Raw genomic sequence first — 21,768 nt, 5'->3', positions numbered from 1 at the left:
TTACAGGATCTCAGGCAAGATGACCATACCCTCGAAATCACTTCTAACTTTGCTTGCTAGTTGCTCGCTCTATTGCTATGCCTATGCCGCGATACCTACCACATGCTTATCATGCCTCCTATATTGCCATGTCAAACCTCTAACCCACCTTGTCCTAGCAAACCGTTGTTTGGCTATGTTACCGCTTTGCTCAGCCCCTCTTATAGCGTTGCTAGTTGCAGGTGAAGATTGGAGTTTGTTCCTTGTTGGAACATGGATATTTTGTTGGGATATCACAATATCTCTTATTTAATTAACGCATCTATATACTTGGTAAAGGGTGGAAGGCTCGGCCTTATGCCTGGTGTTTTGTTCCACTCTTGCCGCCCTAGTTTCCGTCATACCGGTGTTATGTTCCTTGATTTTGTGTTCCTTACACGGTTGGGTTATAATGGGAACCCCTTGACAGTTCGCCTTGAATAAAACTCCTCCAGCAAGGCCCAACATTGGTTTTACCATTCGCCACCTAGCCTTTTCTTTTCCTTGGGTTTCCGGAGCCCAAGGGCCATCTTTATTAAACCCCCTGGCTAGTGCTCCTCTGAGTGTTGGTCCAACCTGTCAGCTGCCGGTGGCCACCAGGGGCAACTCTGGGCTGGCCTACCGGAACCTTGGACAATCCGGTGTGCCCTGAGAACGAGATATGTGCAGCTCCTATCGGGATTTGTCGGCACATTCGGGTGGCTTTGCTGGTCTTGTTTTACCATTGTCAAAATGTCTTGTAACCGGGATTGCGAGTCTGATCGGGTCTTCTTGGGAGAAGGAATATCCTTCATTGACCGTGAGAGCTTGTGATGGGCTAAGTTGGGACACCCCTGCAGGGATTTGAACTTTCGAAAGTCGTGCCCGCGGTTATGGGCAGATGGGAATTTGTTAATGTCCGATTGTAGAAAACCTGAAGTTTAACTTAATTAAAATGGATCAACCGCATGTGTAGCCGTGATGGTCTCTTTCCGACGGAGTCCGGGAAGTGAACATGGTGTTGGAGTTATGCTTGACGTAGGTTGTTCTAGGATCACTTTTTGATCATAGTTTCTCGACCGTGCTTTGCCTTTCTCTTCTTGCTCTCTTTTGCATAAGTTAGCCACCATATATGCTAGTGCTTGCTGCAGCTCCATCTCATACCTTTTACCTTACCCATAAGCTTAAATAGTCTTGATCGCGAGGGTGTGAGATTGATGAGTCCCCATGACTCACAGATACTTCAAAAACCAGTTTGGAGGTGCCGATGATATCGTGCAAGTGACGCAACCGAGCTCAAGGAGGAGCTCGATGAAGATTCGTGTTTGTTATGTTGTTTTCATTTCCAGTTGATCAGTAGTGGAGCCCAGTTGGGACGATCGGGGATCTGTGTAGCATTTGGGGTAGTCTTCTTTTATTTTGGTTCCGTAGTCGGACCTTGATTGTATCTAGATGATGTAATGCTTTATTCATGTATTGTGTGAAGTGGCGATTGTAAGCCAACTATGTATCTCTTTCCTTATTCAGTACATGGGATGTGTAAAGATTACCCCTCTTGCGACATGTCTACAATGCGGTTATGCCTCTAAGTCGTGCTCCGACATGTGGGAGATATAGCCGCATCGTGGGCGTTACAGAAAGGTTTTTGACAAGTTCAAGGGATTGGCTATGATGAGGCCTTCTCACCCGTAGCGATGCTTAAGTCTGTCCGAATCATGTTAGCAATTGCCACATTTTATGATTATGAAATTTGGCAAATGGATGTCAAAACTGCATTCCTGAATGGATTTCTGGAAGAAGAATTGTATATGATGCAACCAGAAGGTTTTGTCGATCCAAAGGGAGCTAACAAAGTGTGCAAGCTCCAGCGATCCATTTATGGACTTCTGCAAGCCTCTCGGAGTTGGAATAAACGCTTTGATAGTGTGATCAAAGCATTTGGTTTTATACAGACTTTTGGAGAAGCATGTATTTACAAAAAGGTGAGTGGGAGCTCTGTAGCATTTCTGATATTATATGTGGATGACATATTACTGATTGGAAATGATATAGAATTTCTGGATAGCATAAAGGGATACTTGAATAAGAGTTTTTCAATGAAAGACCTCAGTGAAGCTGCTACATATTGGGCATCAAGATCTATAGAGATAGATCAAGACGCTTAATTGGACTTTCACAAAGCACATACCTTGACAAAGTTTTGAAGAAGTTCAAAATGGATCAAGCAAAGAAAGGGTTCTTGCCTGTGTTACAAGGTGTGAAGTTGAGTAAGACTCAATGCCCGACCACTTCAGAAGATAGAGAGAAAATGAAAGATGTTCCCTATGCTTCAGCCATAGGCTCTATCATGTATGCAATGCTATGTACCAGACCTGATGTGTGCCTTGCTATAAGTCTAGCAGGGAGGTACCAAAGTAATCCAGGAGTGGATCACTGGACAGCGGTCAAAAACATCCTGAAATACCCGAAAAGTACTAAGGATATGTTTCTCGTTAATGGAGGTGACAAAGAGTCATCGTAAATGGTTACGTTGACGCAAGCTTTGACACTGATCCGGACGATTCTAAATTGCAAACCGGATACGTATTTACATTGAACGGTGGAGCTGTCAGTTGGTGCAGTTCTAAACAAAGCGTCGTGGCGGGATCTACATGTGAAGCGGAGTACATAGCTGCTTTGGAAGCAGCAAATGAAGGAGTCTGGATGAAAGAGTTCATATCCGATCTAGGTGTCATACCTAGTGCATCGGGTCCAATGAAAAATCTTTTGTGACAATACTGGTGCAATTGCCTTGGCGAAGGAATCCAGATTTCACAAGAGAACCAAGCACATCAAGGGACACTTCAATTCCATCCGGTATTTAGTCCAGGTGGGAGACATAGAAATTTGCAAGATACATACGGATCTGAATGTTGCAGACCCGTTGACTAAGCCTCTTCCACGAGCAAAACATGATCAGCACCAAGGCTCCATGGGTGTTGCAATCATTACTGTGTAATCTAGATTATTGACTCTAGTGCAAGTGGGAGACTGAAGGAAATATGCCCCAGAGGCAATAATAAAGTTATTATTTATTTCCTTATATCATGATAAATGTTTATTAGTCATGCTAGAATTGTATTAACCGGAAACATAGTACATGTGTGAATACATAGACAAACAGATTGTCACTAGTATGCCTCTACTTGACTAGCTCATTGATCAAAGATGGTTATGTTTCCTAACCATAGAATGAGTTGTCATTTGATTAACGGGTTCACATCATTAGGAGAATGATGTGATTGACATGACCCATTCCGTTAGCTTAGCACCCGATCGTTTAGTATTCTGCTATTGCTTTCTTCATGACTTATACATGTTCCTATAACTATGAGATTATGCAACTCCCGTTTACCGGAGGAACACTTTGTGTGCTACCAAACGTCACAACGTAACTGGGTGATTATAAAGGTGCTCTACAGGTGTCTCCAAAGGAACTTGTTGGGTTGGCGTATTTCGAGATTAGGATTTGTCACTCTGATTGTTGGAGAGGTATCCCTAGGCCCTCTCGATAATGCACATCACTTAAGCCTTGCAAGCATTGCAACTAATGAGTTAGTTGCGGGATGATGTATTATGGAACGAGTAAAGAGACTTGCCGATAACGAGATTGAACTAGGTATTGGGATACCGACGATCGAATCTCGGGCAAGTAACATACCGATGACAAAGGGAACAACGTATGTTGTTATGCAGTTTGACCGATAAAGATCTTCGTAGAATATGTGGGAGCCAATATGAGCATCCAGGTTCCGCTGTTGGTTATTGACCGGAGACATGTCTCGGTCATGTCTACATAGTTCTCGAACCCGTAGGGTCCGCACGCTTAACGTTTCGATAATAGTTATATTGTGAGTTTATATGTTTTGATGTACCGAAGGTTGTTCAGAGTCCCGGATGTGATCACAGACATGACGAGGAGTCTCTAAATAGCCGAGACATGAAGATTGATATATTGGAAGCCTATGTTTGGATATTGGAAGTGTTCCAGGTGAAATCGGGATTTTACCGGAGTATCAGGAGGTTACCGGAACCCCCCGGGGACTTAATGGGCTTTAGTGGGCCTAGGTGGAAGAGAGGAGAGGCGGCTAGGGCTGGGCCGCGCGCCCCTCCCCCCCTCCCCCCAGTCCGAATAGGACAAGGAGAGGGGGGCCGCGCCCCCCTTCCTTCTTCTCCTCCACTCTTTCCCCCTCTCAAGTCCTAATCCAACTAGGAAAGCGGGGAGTCCTACTCCCGGCGGGAGTAGGACTCCTCCTGGCGCGCCTCCTCCCTGGCCGGCCGCAGCCCCCCTTTCTCCTTTATATACGGGGGCAGGGGGCACCCCATAGACACAACAATTGACCGTTTGATCTTTTAGCCGTGTGCGATGCCCCCTCCACCATAGTCCACCTCAATATTACTGTAGCGGTGCTTAGGCGAAGCCCTTCGTCGGTAGAACATCAACATCGTCACCACGCCGTCGTGCTGATGAAACTCTCCCTCAACACTCGGCTGGATCATAGTTCGAGGGACGTCATCGGGCTGAACGTGTGCTGAACTCGGAGGTGCCGTACGTTCGATACTTGATCGGTCGGATCGTGAAGACGTATGACTACATCAACCGCGTTGTGCTAACGCTTCCGCTTTCGGTCTACGAGGGTACGTGGACAACACTCTCCCCTCTCGTTGTTATGCATCACCATGATCTTGCGTGTGCGTAGGAATTTTTTTGAAATTACTATGTTCCCCAACAGTTAATGTATAAAAAGGCCAAACGAACCCCGAAAAATTCCAAGATTAAACACAACACTCATGTTGTTCTTTGTTGACACTAGAAATTTTTTGAAAGCAATAAGAGGCAACGGATATCGTCCCGTCCCCAAATTTGGTGTGTTCCTTATCGAAACCATCATGCTTGTTGTGAGAAGCTGAGGTTTGTGAGAATCTTACACCCACACCTGCACCAAATGGGACAAAATTTTCACCATGGCATGTTGATGCCGCTCCATGATAGCATGCAAAGTTTCATGAATTTCAGATGAGTTTTGGATCTACTAGAATTTGAAAACCAGGCATCTCAACGTTTTGCCGGCAATCAACAGTGCCCTGGTGTTTGAAATTCATTCCCGTCTCTTGCATGGGACCTAAGCATGCACCCAAGGACACACATGTGATTTTTCAACCAAATTTGGTGCATTGGAGCATGTGCTTGTAGTTCAAATTTGAATTATGCACATAAAATGCCTAGAAAACCCAGTTAATGTATAAAAAAGGCCAAACGAACCCTGAAAAATTCATTCCTATTTTTGCATGGGACCTAAGCATGCACCCAAGGACACTGATTTGATTTTTAAACCAACTTATATGCATTGGAGCATGTGCATGTACGTAGTTCAAATTTGAATTATGCACATAAATGCATTGAAAACTCAGTTAATGCATAAAAATGTCCAAACGAACCCCGAAAAATCCCAAAAATGGACACAACACTCATGTTGTTCTATGTTGACACGAGAAATTTTTTGAAAGCGATAAGATGCAATGGATATCATTTCTTTCCCAAAGGTGGGACATACGTTCCCTACCGAAACCATCAGGCTTATTGTGAGAAGCTCTAGTTTGTGAGAAGCATATACCCAAACCTGTCCCAAATGGGACAAATTTTTACCACGACATGTTTTTCCCGCTCCGTGGTAGCACGCCAAGTTTCATGAATTTATGATGAGTTTTGGATTTACTAGAATTTAAAAACTAGGCATCTCAATGTTTTGCTGGCAATCAATGGTGCCCTGGTGTTTGAAATTCATTCCTATTTCTTGCATGGGACCTAAGCATGCACCCGAGGACACATATTTGATTTTTCAACCAATTTATATGCACTAGAGCATGTGCATGTAGTTCAAATTTGAATTATGCACGTAAATGCATTGAAAATGCAGTTAATGCATAAAAATGTCCAAACGAACCCCGAAAAATCACAAAAATTGACAGAACACTCTTGTTGTTCTACGTTGACACGAGAAAAAATTTGAAAGCAATAAGAGGCAATGGATACCGTTTCGTCCCCAAAAGTGGGACGTTCCCTATCGAAACCATCATGCTTTTGTGAGAAGCTCTGGCTTGTGAGAAGCTTATACCCGAACCTGCCTCAAATGGGACAAATTTTTTACCACAACATGTTGATGCGGCTCCATGATAGCATGCCAAGTTTCATGAATTTCAGACAAGTTTTGGATTTACTAGAATTTAAAAACCAGGCATCTCAACGTTTTGCCGGCAATGAATAGTGCCCTGATGTTTGAAATTCATTCCCGTCTCTTGCATGGGACCTAAGCATGCACTCAAGGACACACATGTGATTTTCCAACCAACTTTGGTGCATTGGAGCATGTGCTTGTAGTTCAAATTTGAATTATGCACATAAAATGCCTAGAAAACCCAGTTAATGTATAAAAAGGCCAAACGAACCCCAAAAAATTCATTCCCATTTCTTGCATGGGACCTAAGCATGCACTGAAGGACACAAATTTGATTTTTTTTTCAACTAATTTGTATGCACCGGAGCATGTGCATGTAGTTTAATTTTGAATTGTTCACCTGAAATGGCTAGAAAACCAGTTTAATGTATAAAATGTCCAAACGAACCCTGAATAATTCCAATTCTTTTACGACACACATATAGTTGCATGTTCACTACAGATAAAAGGTCTAGCAATTCAAACAGCATCCATTGCCGTTGTGACCCCATTTTGTAGTTCAAATCAAGTAGATCCCACATAGTTTATTATCACCAACCATGTGAGATGTAGTACAAAATATCTTGGAGCACCGTCGGTGTATAGTACGTCTATGGCTTACGCGAGAAGGTGCGTCGTCTACCGTTCACAGTCGGCGTGTCAAGCACACTAGTTCGCTCCCCAAATACTCCTACCTCTGCATCCCTCGCAATCTCAAAAATATTACTGCCTCGTAATCTCGAAAATATCTACTGTCTGGAAGGTTTTAATGTTTGATAGCACACGATTAGTATGTGCGAACCGTGTGCGATGTCTGTTACTCCCGCTCCGCTTCAGTCCCTTGATTCAAATTTTCAGTAGGCCCGGCATTTTACTCCCGCCTCTGCATCCCTCGCAATCTCAAAAATATCTGCTCGCCCTTGATCCAAATTTTCAGTAGCCCCGCCTTGTTACTCCCGCCTAGTAAAATTTTCAGTTGCCGCAGTATTTCCTCAAACACAACCTTGCCCCGCCCCCGCCCCCCTCCACACACACCCCCCAAAACCTCCGCTCACACAGACACACACAAACCTCGAAACCATTGGTAGGTCGCCGCCATGGCCGGCGCCTTCATCCTCAACCTCTGTCGGTGTGCCGGGGAGCTCGAGGAGACAATGTCCAAAAAGAGGTTTATCACAGCCTTTTCGCCCGACGCCGGCGAGGTGGCCGCTGAGGTGTCCCCGTCGTCCTCCGTGGGCCCAATCCGCCGTCGCTGGTCCCCCGATCCGCCCGTCGCCGCGCCCTTATGCCGGTTCGAGGACTTCCCCGTCCTTCCTCGGACCCGGCAGCCGACGAAGTCCTAACTCGGGGTCTGGCAGCGGTGGTGGAGGACGTGGGTCACCGAGATTACAAATCGAGAGACCCACACCCGTCGGTGGCTCGGTAGCTTCCACACGGACGAGCTCGCGGCCGTGGAGTACGACCGCTGGCAGGTCCACTACCACGGCGCGGCGGCTAGGCTCAATTTCCCCTTCGGCACACGCCCGGTCGACCTCGTTCCACCGGAGCCAGGGGTGGTGAGCACGGCTATGGCGTGGGAGGACCACGAAGCGTGGGAGCGTCTCGAGGCCTACATGCAAGAGCTCCGCCGACAGTACCCGGAGCTCATGGAGGCGGAGCGGGCGATCTTTGCCGGCGCGGAGGGCGGCGAGGTTATCGTGCTCTCCTCCGATGATGAGGTTGAAGGCGGCGAGAGCGTGGAGGGCGGCGAGGTTATCGCGCTCTCCTCTGATGACGAGGTCGAAGGCAGCGACGACGGCGGCGTGGAGGTCGTCGAGGTAGGCCCCGAGGACGAGGAGATTGACGTGGACGAGTGGAGGAGTGCCTTCCCCAACGACCCCGACGACAGTACTGGCCCGGACCCGGCTCGCGGCACACAGTACATGACGAGGAAGGATTGGCTCGACCTCTACTTCGACTGAAAGTAGTTTAATTTATGTTTTATGTTCGATTATGCAAAACTATCTATGTTTATGTTTGAATGCATGCTACTTTCGGTTGAACCTGCTTTGAACTTGATCAAATTGAAGTTTACAACCTTAAGTTTAGGGGATCGACTAGAAAAGACCAAAAATTGCTGGAATAAATTGGCTCGACCTCCACTAAGGGTTTTAGGCCTTTAACTTTTTAAGGATCGTCTAGAGATGTCCTTATGACTTGTTTATTTCATTTCTTCACAATGTGATGCTCTATATGTGCAACTATTTGTGTGCAGTTCAATTTCATCAATAACGGTTTCAACAATACCACTATTAATTACGATATTTGGTTGATGTTAAAGGATATTGCAGTTACATGCCTTTTCATTTTTCAATTGTTGTTTAGCAACATGCATTGTACTGAATGACTAAATATGCAATCCCAGGCTACATAGCAACAAGGAAGAGTGTTAGCTTAATGTTCTGATGATGTCTAGATATACATGTAATAAAATCTTCTATAATGGGATGGATGGAGTGTTGTACTACATCATTTTTCAATTGTTGTTTAGCTTTCAATATTAACTTGGTGCTTTTAGGTACATATATGATTGCCAAAGATCCACACTTCGACCATTTTCTACGTATGGGGCAATGAGATATTCATGAACCAGCATCAAGTGAGGAAACTGATAAAGATTGTTATTAAAATGGGTCAAAAGATGTCAATCAAACTATTTGTTTACACTTTATGCAAGACAACAGTGAACTGCAGGATGGTAAGTAAGAACCCTGTAGCCTTCTTTTTACTGCGTGTAATGAGTTGTGTTAGATGGCAATATCTGAATATTTTTTTCTTTTGCAGTGGATCCTGAAGCAGTTTACTCAAGAATACCTCTCAAACTACATGATTGGTGGCCGGCCATCACAAGGGGTTGGACTAGAGTCCTGCATTCCTTCTGCATCTAGGAGAGCACAATAGGGCCATTCCACTTCATCTTGTTCGGCAACTGGAATGTTGTCACCTCTTTCTTTACCATCTGTAATAGTACAAGTATAGAACCCTGGTAGATCATTCTTTATTTGGTGCTTATGTAATTCTTAAACATGTGTACCTGTGAATCGAATAATGCATTGGTTGTTTGAACCTGATGGATATGAATAAAGCTATAGCCTACTTTCAAGTTTAAATTAGGTACAATTTTAAATAGCAGCAATTAAATTAGGGCGAAATTATGTTGTGCAGGTCATTACGGCACACACGGTTGGTAAAACACAAACGTTTACGATACACACCATAATCTGAGAAGGTTCACAGAGAGGAAACATGTGCAAGCATGCACACAGTTGCCGTTTGCAAAGCGTGTGTGATGTCATACACTATCACATACGGAGCGGGAAAACTAAATGTGTGTGATTGTCTACCTATCGTACATGGTTTATAATTATGAACTGTTTGTGATGTGCCGGGCATCGTAAAACTTCCGTGCCTAGAATCTTCATGGAAAACTCTCATGCCTGGAATCTGCCTGGTTTTAGGTAGAACCATAAAACTCCGACTGCGATGGCAATGCGAGCACAAACGAGTAGCAAGGATGAAGCGTTTGGGATATTCGAGATATCGGAAACAGTTATATAGGGACAACTTTATGCATCAAGGCTCCCTATCCCCGACGGTTTCTGGGTCATGTGGGAAGGACCCTCCTGTCGCCCACACTCACTTGGCGACAGTTCCAAACGTCATCGCGGAAAGGGGTTAAAAACTGTTTGTTTAGGACCAACGCGCACCAGTGGTCGCTTTCATGCTCAAATTTTTTTTAAAAAAAATCCGGGTCAACCAAGCATTATATTTGTCTTAAACAAAAATGTTGTTTGTTAAAGACACTTATTTTCTCCAAGTTAACTGGGGGCTCTTGAATTTATATGAGCTGTTTTACAATAATGTTTTCTTCTAAGTTGTTGTCAAGTCTTTTTCTACTACTCCTTTTTCCGATGCGAGTGTGTGGTCAATAGCTGGATAACCTGGTTTCTCTCTAAAGCCGCTCAAGTTTAGTTCGCTAAACTGGCCTAATGAGAAGCACTTGACCTTCGGGAAAGGAGTTGAAGCTTAAGGCTGGCCCACATGAAGTCTGGAGATCGGATGTATCATGTTAAAGCACGACAGAAGCACAAACTAGTTTTAAGAAAAAAAAATTGGATTGGCACAAAAAACATGATTTAATTCAGACATAAAGTTTTTACATAAGTTTTTTGGTTTTTTGATCCTATGTCACTTTTAAACTATTTTTTATGTTTTTCAGGGGACGGGACATCCTCTTGACCGAGGTGCCCTGCCTAATCAGTTCGGGAAATCTTTTCCGACCTGCAGCTCGGCATCTTTCCTGCCGACCTGCACCTTGGTATTGGTGAAAAACACACAGCATGTGGAGTAGTTCCCGAGGAGATTCGATCCTAGGGACGGCCATGTTGCCCAACCCAAGTCTCGGGGGCTACTACATTGACGATTCAATGCAGTAAATTTAAAAGTGCAATATGGTTTCCGAGGAGATTATGATCCTCGGGTCGGTTGGTCACACCCAACCCGACTCTCGGGAGCTATTGCACCGTGTTTCCGTTCCTAAGTATGCTATCGAGTAAGGACTTGATCCTCAGGCCAATTTTGCGAATCGACCTAAGTCTCAGGGACTACTGGGATCAACAGATTTGATTTATCCTTTAGGTGCATCCTGGATTTTAGGCTGGCGCACACCTTGAGGGCTACTGGCTATACATCTCGGCAGTAAATAAATTACACCAATCGGAAATAGATTCCACAAGAAATCGGCCCAAGACCGAGGTGGTGCACCACCTTGAAGTAGTCCGGCATAAAGCTCGGCTACAAGTGAGTAGCTCCTTTGAGAACTTTTTTGGCATTAAGCTCGACTAACCTCCTTCAAAAAAATTCAAGGCTGAGGTAGTCTGCGACTCCTCAGATGTAATTCGGCATTGGAGCTTGGCTACAAAAACACAATGCCGCATGGGAAATACTTCAAACTCGAGGTGTGATGTAAAAATAATAAGGCATTGATAAAGGCCGAGAACTTAAGGGGCCTCCTAGGATGCCCGACGCGTGAACTCGTCGCATACCCGACGTGTGAACTCTTTGGATACACCTCAGTGATTCTCGAGATCGGAGATGAGAATATTTGCTGGACTAACTTTCAAAACCAACGACCGAAGACGAAGAACAATTTGGAAGAACCGAGGAGTGTCCCCAACTTGAAGACCAGTTTAGGGGGCTACCGACAGTGTCCTGGACTAGGGGGTACTCACCATGTCGCCTCCCGATCAGGTGGGTCAGGCCGATGACCCCCATGGTGGTTCACTAATGGGCTTCTTCGGACAGCCCATGACGTATACAAGGAAGACTCCATAAAACTTGGCGCACAAGACGAGGAGTCCTGTTATCCTAGGTCTCCATTGCATTATATAAGCTGAGGACAGGCTAGTCGATAGATCATATTCGAGATCATTAGAATCATACAATCTCATGGTAGATACATGTCCTATGTACTATCCCCCACATCATTACAATCAAAAGCAGGACGTATAGTATTATGTCTCCGAGGGAGCCTGAACCTAGGTAAAATCATGTGTCCATGTTATCATCGCTCCAAGACGCCTAGTTTAGAACCCATACCTTGAGATATGCCGGATTTAGCACCGACGGAGGGGCCAACAGGTGGAGCGGTGTTACATCGGCCGCATTGGAGACGGTGGGTCTAGGCAACATGGAGCAGGAGTCTCAGAGTTGGATGCAATCTGATGGGTGTGTGCAGGCTGGTGGCGCTATCTGGTATTGGGGTGACATCGACGGCAGATGTGACTGGCAAGTTCTATGCAATGATTCCTCTTGAAGACGGGATGACGAAAGATGGCGGCGGCATATCCTAAAGCGTGCGCATGTTGTGCACGTTATGGGACGCCTAGACCGGTTGGTACTCCAGCTTGCCACGTGGGCGGCTTCTTGAGACCACTGGATTAGACGGTGTCTCTTGATGCGTACAGGGTAAATCTTTATACTTTTAGGTGTAGCGATTTTGTTTGCTTAGAATGTGACTTTGTGTTGGTCTTTATATTTAGTTTATCAAACTCCGTTGGATAATTAATAAAAATGGCTACATGCATTATTTTGATGCGGAGGTCGGAATAACCCTTCTTTTCGATAAAAATGTGGTTGCTTAGTCGACCACCAACACCATTTATTATCAATCAACATTAAGTTTTAGTATGCACTAGATGAATACGCGCGCTTTGCCGCCTCGGGGATTGGCCGAATGACAGAGCATTTAACTTAGTAGGCCATTCATGTGCTAGGCAAGAGTGTGTTGTCTCTAGCAAATTTAAAATAAAATGTTTAGAAACTTAAGTCTACCTAGACACGTAAAAGCCCCCGGTAAGATCATGTATACTATACTGTTAAGCACGGACCAGCAAATACACAATGTAATATATAATAAATAATTATGACTTCATAAGTAGCCATTATAGTGTTAAGGCATGTTTACACATATTCAGAAGGATCAGCCAGGGTGCGCCATGATATCATGAAAGAAACTAAGTTTCCCCAACCAAATAACTAAAGCAACTTGAACACGTATTGTATCTTCTACCCAAATCCAAATTTACAGCAACTTGCACAGTTAAGTAACTTCTACTTCGAAGCAATTTCCTTCCCCGTTTCTCATTAAAAGCTCTGTCAGCTTAGTCAACATCCTACTTCCTGTTCCAGCCACTTCTCATGTTGTTGAGAAAAAAATTCTTGACAAATTGTTGCTCAGGCTGACAGCGAGCTTCCGCATGAGCATCAGATTGAGCTTGCTAAAAAAATCTGCAAAAATTCAACGACAGAGAAAAACACTCTAGAACTTCAGGAAAGGAAATAAAAAATGCAACAAAATTAGATAATCAAATGGGCTTGTTTTACCTAGTGCTTGCTATGAGAAGCAACCATCCGAGGCGACCTAGTCTTTAGAAGATAAGATAATCAAATGGGGATGCTTTCCACTCCTTACATTCTATTTGATAATTTGCCACACCTGACCAGTGACCAAATTGCCATTTTGTACACGTTTGACTGAAGAAACGAGCAAATCACCTGAGATTTTCCAAATTCCCGAGTTGCCTCATGAATCTAGTTTCCTCCCTGCCGGCTAGGCACTCTCTGTTCCCCCCGGCAGGAGGCACTTGCCGCTGCCTGCTGCTGCTTCTTGCTAACGCACACAACCGCTGCACCTTCAACTGAATTTTGTGGTCTGCATCATGAACAATCAATCAAGCATCAGCATCTCTATACACTCAGCAAGCAACAATAATAAAAGCAACAACGGCAAGCACGGCAAGGAGCCAGTAGTAGCTGCCTGGGCCGGCTACTTCGGCTGGGGCAGCGCACAAGCAGCACACAACAGTGACGCCGCAAGGTGGCGCGTGGAGGCAAACAATCGCGACCATCTCTAGCGCGGTGGCCGGCGGTAGCCCTCGATCGCGCAGAGCAGCGGGCTCGCTCGTAACATTAACCCTAGGTAGTCAGGGGAAAGGGAGGTGGCCGACTCCGTCGAGGACTGCCGGGGGCGCCGCCGTCGACCACCGAAGCCCTCACTGGTTCCCCTCAGCCAAGCACCGGTGGACTGACCATCTCCTTTCTCACTCGACATGAGGATTTTGACCAGACGGGAACGTCGGTTGCGTGCACGGAGGGTTGACCAGATGAGAAACGTCTGTTGCGTGCACTGGCGGGAGGGATTCACACCGAGGCTTACATTGATATGCGGGACCCATTACAAGAAAAGAAAAATCACCGGTCGCTCCCAGGCCTTCAATTCCTGGGAGCTTAGTAACTCTATCGATGTCCGTACATGTTGCATAGTACATTCCATGCATGCGTGAGTACGATGTGCTAGTGAATCCATTTCAACGCCAAGTGCTCTTGTGCGCGTATGAAAACGCCATGGTTTCTGGCGTTTGGGTTCCGAAAGCATACAGGCACCTCGGCGTTTTTGAGTTTGCCACGTCAAATGGCCAGTTGGGCACGGGCTATGAAAGTAACGCCTCTCCCGCGCAAACGAAACGCCAAGATTGTTGGCTTGACCAAAAAAGCTCGGATACGTAATTCTTTTTAAAATAGGGTCGATTTGTGATCAAGGTTGCCAAAAAGGTCAACAGTAATTTTCTCCATGAGGGGTATCTGATGTGTAATCTTATCTCTTGTCAGGGTTTCGGTCCCAGCGGCAGTCGCCTAGGTCGAGCTAACGGTGTACCACAACAACAGGAGACCCCCCTTCATTGGTCGGGTTGATATAGGTGGGTGCACCGCAAGCCTATATTCCCACCTAAGGTCATCTTCATGCAACGTCAAGATGGTCTGGGGGACCCAAGCCGATGCTAGATGGTTTCAGTCCCAGAGTTAGGTTGACAAAGGCCTCCTCGGGATTAAGGTGGCAGTTAGCTCCCAACATTTCCCTTTCGTCGGCAAGTTTGCGCTCCATAAGAATGATTATTAGTGAGGGCGATCCGTTCGGGCCCCACGGTGGGCGCTAAATGTCGACGAATGATGGTTCATCGATCTTACAGTCCGCTGTTTATCATGGAAGGTGGGGAAAGGGGTGTTGCCTGAATGGATTTCGTCAGTGCTGAAGGTGATGCAATGATTTTATCCAGGATCACGCCACCAAACGGGTAATTTGTCTGCATTATGCCTACCTATCCTTATTGATGAGCATTGAGATTTACAATGTCATTTTCCTATCTACCAATATAAGGTATGGGAATGAGCTCCGACATATCTTCTACCCCTTGGCGGAGGTTGGTACTGCCCTTATATAGCTATAGTCCCTCAACAGTAGTTTGGTTCCGATCTTCCAAGGATCTGATACAAACATTTCTAGCTGCTCCCACGGAAGACTTCTTTCTCGTCTTGATCTTGTTGGTGCAGAGTGACTCATCAGGGGCGCCCATCCGACTATTGCAAACAGATTACTGCTTCTACGTTACATCCAACCATCTAACCTAACCTTTGGATGGCTATATGACCGTATGGCTACGAATTGCTCCTCGGGATCATGACACATATCCTTCCTCTTCCTGCATACTACGCGGTGAGCACGAGCGAAGGACGAGACGCGGTCGCGTCGTTAACAGCCTTGGTCATGGCCTCGTGGAACAAGGCCTGGTTCCAGTCGTCGTCCTGCATATACGTACATACCACCTGTAAGATGAAATTGCTTTTGTTCGAGACGAGAGGAAACAAGGTACAAATGAAATCCACGCCAACGTACCACGATCCGGAGCTTGATGCTGGCTATGGCCTTGAGCAACACCTGCGGGGAGTAGGTGTCGGCGTCGACGGACATGACGTTGACCTGCTCCATCCACCGGAGGCACTCCAGGATGCGGAGCACCAGCTCCACCACGTCACACTCCACCATCACCATCACCGTCAGGTTCACCACCCCGTCTGATGCCGCCTTGGTTATTTGGACCTTGGCCCTCTGCCGCCTCTGCTGGTGCGGCACGTCCTCCTCGCAATCGTAGGTCGGAATGTGCTTCTCCAACTTGTTGTTCTTCTCCTCCAGCTCAGAGACCTGCGCCTCCAGCGTCTTTAGGTACCCTGCCGCCTTGGTTAGCACCGTTGTCTTGTCCTTCTGCATGATACCATGCATGGGGTTTGGCCAGTTAGTTAATACTACTAGGGGTAAACCGAAAATTAAAGCTCCCTCATGATTAAAGATCTTGATGGCAAGTGGGCCTCTGACTCTAGGTTATGTACATGATTTTGCTGGAAGAATGGTTTTTTGCTTAATACTAATTTACTCGGTTGACAAGGACAGTTTTGCCTGCCTAATTGCGACAACAGGTTGCTCTTTCCTAGCAACCACTCCAATTATAGTCATATAAAGTAGTGAAATGATCGAAAGTGCTATTGTGAGCTCGAGCTCACAGGCACCCTTTGCTACAGTACAAACAAAAAAATATTTAAAAAGTTCAAAAAAATCTAATTTTTTTTGGCAACAAACATTGACATATTTTTCACATGCGTACAAAATTTCATGACAAAATGACATTCATGCAGGTCTCAGCAAAAAAAACAAAATCGATGCTCCAAAATGCTTCCAAAAACAGTTTTTTTGGAGCATGATTTTGTTTTTTTTTGCTGACACCTCCACAAATGTCATTTCATCACGAAAATTGGCACGCATGTAGAAAAAACATCAAAGTTTCTTGACAAAAAAATTCAGATTTTTTTGAATTTTTTTACTATTTTTTCGGATTTTACTGTTCATCCGGGATCACTGGTGCCCGGGATCAATTCCTCCGCGTCCTGAAATGATGTGCTTTTTTGTTTGGAAAGTATATATTGTCTTTTGCCACTATTCTCTTGCTACATCTTTGGCACCTAATACGGCTGTCGATTATTCTATCTGTGGGCCACAAAAAAAGCATGGCCCCTCCTTCCGGTGGCTTTCCTATTCTAAACTGCCAACGTCCTTATAGCTTCTAAACAATAACTCTTTTTTAGGGAGTAAACAAGAACTCTTTACCCGACAGTACGCTAGATTTACCCGACAGATTGGCATGGCTTCACTGTAGTGAAATATACAATCATTGTTGAAGTCCTACAAGTTAAGGATAACATATCTTTCTCTTATATTTAAAGTATCCTAGTGATCTTTATCATTACACCATTTCATTCTCGGTGTATTTTTGGTTAAACTTTGATCATACATAGATTTAACTATTGAAATATAAATTGTACACCACAAAATTTACATCATTGGATTCGTATTCAAAAAAAGTTTGAAATATTTTTAATACATAAAACTTATATTTAATTAGTTAAATTTATGGTCACAGTTGGACACAAAATACTACAGGACCAATAAGCCTTTTGCATGCTACTGTTCCCAGACAAGTGCGTTCAAATCATATTTCTACTATGGAAAAAAAAATGAGGAGGGAAGTTAAAGTAGCATCTATTTAGAAAGTCTAGTTTCTTTTGAAGCTTCCATGTTTGTTCCTTTCCAGCTTGACTACGCATATAGCTAGATATATGAGTGGTTCTTCTTTTCTTATTATAATCTAGTGGTCCTTCTGATCACCTTCCTTTGTCAATGTCATTGTCTAGTGATTAAAAGAAGCAAACAATGATCTTGACAGGTCGGGACGGAAGTACCGAGACTTACTTTCCGGAGCAAGTCTTCTTTGAAAATTTCAGCAAACAGAGAGGATCTGTAATCATCCTTGAAAATAAAATAGAGGAGCATATTTGTACACCGGGCCTTATTAACTAACCAGTAGTATACCTTTAGTACTCTCTCCGTCTGGAAATAATTGATGCGTTTTTAGTTTAAATTTCCAAACGTAATACTTGTACCAGTAGCGAAAGGAAGTAATTAATGTTGTAGCCGGTGGTGTTGGATGCTTGCTTAGGCTGGTCATAGTGGGGAGTAATTTAGACTAGTGTCATGCATATGACACTACTCTAAATTACTATCTTCATAATGCAAAGTAACATATTTGTAGTGTCATAGATTGCTTCATTTATTAGCTCATAGACTCAACATTTTTTGGGAAACGCTATATGATCGTAACATAATATGTTACTCCAAACACCTCTCTCCTCATTAACTAGGTGCCACATAAGCAAATTTGTTTTAAAATGTGTTATATTACTAGCTAAGTTACTCCCACTATGACTAGCCTTGCTTAGATTTGTGAATGAGTGGATGTTATATGATGGTGATGTTTATACCTTTGAGCAGGGGGGAAGGAGCGACCTCAGCGTGTGGAAGCTGTCGTTGAGCTTCTCCCGTCGCTTCCTCTCTGACATCATGTGGTAGAGCTGGCCGGTGTTGCCGCTCGCGGCCCTCGTCGGCTCCTCCTGCTGCTGTCCCCGGCCGCCGCTGCTGCTTCTCTCCGGCGACATGGAGAGGCTGCTCTTCACCATCACGTGGCCACTTCGTCCTCCACGCAGCTGCGGCGCCATGGCTGCTGACTGTTGTTGCATGTTGCTGTCCCGGTCCCGGCAGAAGGGCTGCGGATGGGAGGATGCCGAGGAGGACGGGGAGGCAGAGGACGAAGACATGACCGCCATCATAGCCCGCATGATCGCCTCGTCGTCGTGGTCGACGGCGCCCGCCAAGGGGTTGTGCGGCACGGGCAGCGCCGGCGCCTGGTACCGCGAGGCGTCCGCGAGGTCGAGCGAGAAAGACCCTGAGCCTGAGCCTGAGGAGCCGCCGCTGTCGAGGGAGAGTGATCGCTTGGACGAGAGTGACGACGTCGTCGACGACGGCAGCATGAAGCGGTCATCCCCTCCTCCTACGAAGAAGCCGCTCGCGTCCATGTCCGCCATACCCTCCACCTACACGTACACCAAAACCACCAGTCTTAATTTACAGACGCTTCGATTTGCAAGGAAGCAGGGTCGCTCACCTCGTGGGTCGAAACCATGAGGTCAAGGTCGGCGGGCCAGAATGGGTCGGCGAGGGCGCTGTGGAGGCCGGCGATGTCGGCGGCCATGTCGAGGCTGCACCACACATCATCCATCCCTCAGCAACTAGTGTGACTAGTTAATGGAGCCAGCCAATGATTGATCTGGAGCGAAGAGTAAGCTGGTAGAGAGAAGTATAGCAGGGAGGCAAAGCGAGGCAGCCGAGCTGCTATATATGCAAATGCAAGGCAGCGCGGGGCGGGGCATGAGGACGAAGGAAGGAAGGAGTTTTATTTTCTTTTCGTTTTTTTAGAGGAAGGAAGGAAGGAAGGAGTTGGTGGGTCGTTTGGTTTGCACGCAAGCAGCGAACTGGGTTGAATAGAAACCGTCGCGCTCGCGCGGTCAAAGTCGTGGGCTGGATGCACGCGAGCGAGGGCGAAGCTGCTGAGAAGAAGCTCAAATTCTGAGGCAGCAGGCAGACAGATCCATGGCATGGGCATCAACGTTACGTACAAGTACGTGCCTCTCTTCGGTCGAGTATGGTGCTTTCTTTTTCTTTTTTTTGCGGGCTAGTGCGGTTGTTTTTGCCGCTGGTTACTGCCGGAAACGGCCAGGTTTCGGTGCGACCGTGACAAGTGGGGCTAAAATCAATGCCCATGCGTCATTGACTCCATGTACCATTGAGCTTTTTGTGCGCGCCTCCTAATGGAGCATCCCTTTGCCAACGGCCATAAACGGAAGTGCTCGATTTTGAGACTTCAATCTGATCAAGGGCTTTTGGCTAGTCAGGCTGACATTGTGGCTCATATCTATGACTTCTTTCTCAATCTGTTGGAAACAGATGAGGAAAAGCATCTCCAGCTCCGGGCGGACTTCTGGGGAAGAGGACCGCGTATCTCAAGCTGAAAATGACCTCTTGGCTTTGACTTTCTCCACGGAGGAGATCGACGAAGCCGTGGGTGCAATGAAGATTGACACGGCGCCTGGCCCGGACGGTTGGCCGGTCGCGTTTTTTCACGCTTCTGGCCGATGTTCAAAGACCTTTTCTACTGGATTATCAATGGTTTTGCGCTAGGTACGGTAGATGTTTCGTGCCTTAACTATGGCGTGATTAGCCTTATTCCCAAAGTCAAAGGGGCCGACACTATCAAGCTGTACCGTCCTATCACTCTCATTAACGTTCCTTTCAAGATATGCTCAAAGGCGTATGCGACCAGACTTGCACCGGTCGCGCATCGCGTTATCAACCGTAGTCAGTCAGGTTTTCTCAAAGGTCGCAACATTCTCGAAGGGCCGATAGTGTTGCAGGAGACTATCCACGAGCTTAAACGCACTGGGCAACAGGCCGTGCTCCTAAAGCTCGACTTTGAGAAAGCATATGATCGCGTGAACTGGGAGTTCATCCGCGAGGTGCTGACTCAGAAGGGATTCGAGTCAGGCTTTGTTCACCGCATCATGCATCTGGTCTCGGGTGGTCAGACCGCGGTGTCGATCAACGGAGAGGTTGGGAACTTCTTCCGCAACAAACGAGGTCTCAGGCAAGGGGACCCCTCCTCGCCCCTGATCTTTAACTTTGTTGCGGACGCCTTATCAGCCATGATCCATAAGGCTAAGGACGCCGGACACATCCGCGGGGTGGTCCCTCACCTTATCCCGGGTGGACTCACCCACCTCCAATATGCGGACGACACCTTGCTGCTCTTTGAGCCTGACAATCATAGCGTAGCCTCGGTCAAACTTATCCTCCTTGCTTTCGAAACCATCTCTGGTCTTAAGATCAATTTCCTTAAGAGTGAGGTAATAGCCATTGGGATGGATCCTCTGCTCGCTTCTCAAGTAGCCAATCTACTTAATTGTAAGCTAGGGAGCTTTCCAATTAAGTATTTGGGCCTGCCTATCTCGGATAAGCACATCTCCATTCTGGAATGGGAGCCCTTGTATGGCAAGGTGGCAAATAGGGTTAGCCCCTGGCGCGGTCGTTTCCTCTCTTCGGCGGCCAGACTAATCCTAACTAACTCCAGCCTGTCTTCCCTTCCTCTGTTCACGATGGGCATGTTCTTGCTGGCTGATGGGGTTCATGCCAGGCTTGATACGCCCCGATCCAAGTTCTTTTGGGAAGGAATGGGGATCAAAAAGAAGTACCACCTCATCAAATGGGCCGCGCTCTGTCGCCCTAAGAAATTTGGAGGACTTGGGATTCTTAATTCGAAGCTAATGAACGTCGCTCTCTTAACCAAGTGGATTTGGAAACTCTCCCAAAACGAGCAAGGGCTCTGGGCGGATATTCTCCGCGCCAAATACTTCCCAGATGGGATTTTCCTAACTTCCAAAGCTAAGGGATCAACTTTTTGGAATGGGATCCAAAAAGTTATGCCGGCATTCACCTTAGGAGCCAAGTTTTGTGTCAACAATGGGTCCTCAACATGGTTTTGGTTGGACCACTGGTTTGGCTCGGAACCCTTGTGGAGAAGTCATTCCTTAGCCTATCGGCTGGTTACTAACGTTGATATCCTAGTGGCAGATGCGCTGCGCACCAGCCCGCCTGCGGTCTCCTTCAAAAGACCCCTTCTCGATAACGAACGAGCCTGTTGGGACGGGCTCGTAGTTGATCTGGCGGGAGTGAACCTTCGTCCTGAGGCCGACTCGGTTTCCTGGGCTCTCTCGCGCTCGGGGAAGTTTTCCGTCCAATCCTTGTACAACAAACTGACCGAGGGGCCGATCCTGGACATAGCTAGGGGGCTATGGAAAGCTTCCATTCCCTTAAAGATCAAAATTTTCCTGTGGCAGATGTTTCGCGACCGCCTTCCCTCCTCCAATAATATCGCTCGTAGGAATGGGCCCTCCGACGGCTCTTGCGTGTTATGTGGTCAACATGAAGATGCCAACCACATCTTTTTCAACTGTCACCTCGCTCGCTTTGCTTGGAGTGCGGTTAGGGAGGCTTTCGGTCAGAACTGGAATCCCCGCTCAGCCTTGGACCTGCGCGCTTTGCTAGTCGCTCATAGGGGTGGCTTCGGCCGTGTCTTATGGAGTTGCGTGGGAGCTTTGCTGTGGTCCATTTGGACCACTCGCAATAAGATGACTATCGAGCATA

General features: G+C 46.3%; 1 protein-coding gene across 1 annotated transcript; it reads right to left on the bottom strand.

The window, feature by feature from the left end:
* Positions 1–14,927: 14,927 nt before the first annotated feature.
* Positions 14,928–18,892, bottom strand: LOC119268243 (putative transcription factor bHLH041). The gene is made up of 4 exons (XM_037549830.1): positions 18,677–18,892; positions 17,997–18,605; positions 15,523–15,888; positions 14,928–15,431 (listed from the first exon to the last, which is right to left on the bottom strand). Exons 1-4 carry the CDS (start codon positions 18,788–18,790, stop codon positions 15,336–15,338), a joined length of 1,185 nt encoding a protein of 394 aa, XP_037405727.1. The 5' UTR covers positions 18,791–18,892; the 3' UTR covers positions 14,928–15,335.
* Between the last annotated feature and the right edge of the window lie 2,876 nt (positions 18,893–21,768).

The sequence above is a fragment of the Triticum dicoccoides genome, chromosome 3A (assembly GCF_002162155.2).
Source record: "Triticum dicoccoides isolate Atlit2015 ecotype Zavitan chromosome 3A, WEW_v2.0, whole genome shotgun sequence".
Classification (NCBI taxonomy): Eukaryota; Viridiplantae; Streptophyta; class Magnoliopsida; order Poales; family Poaceae; genus Triticum; species Triticum dicoccoides.
This window is presented reverse-complemented; position numbering and strand designations above follow the sequence as displayed.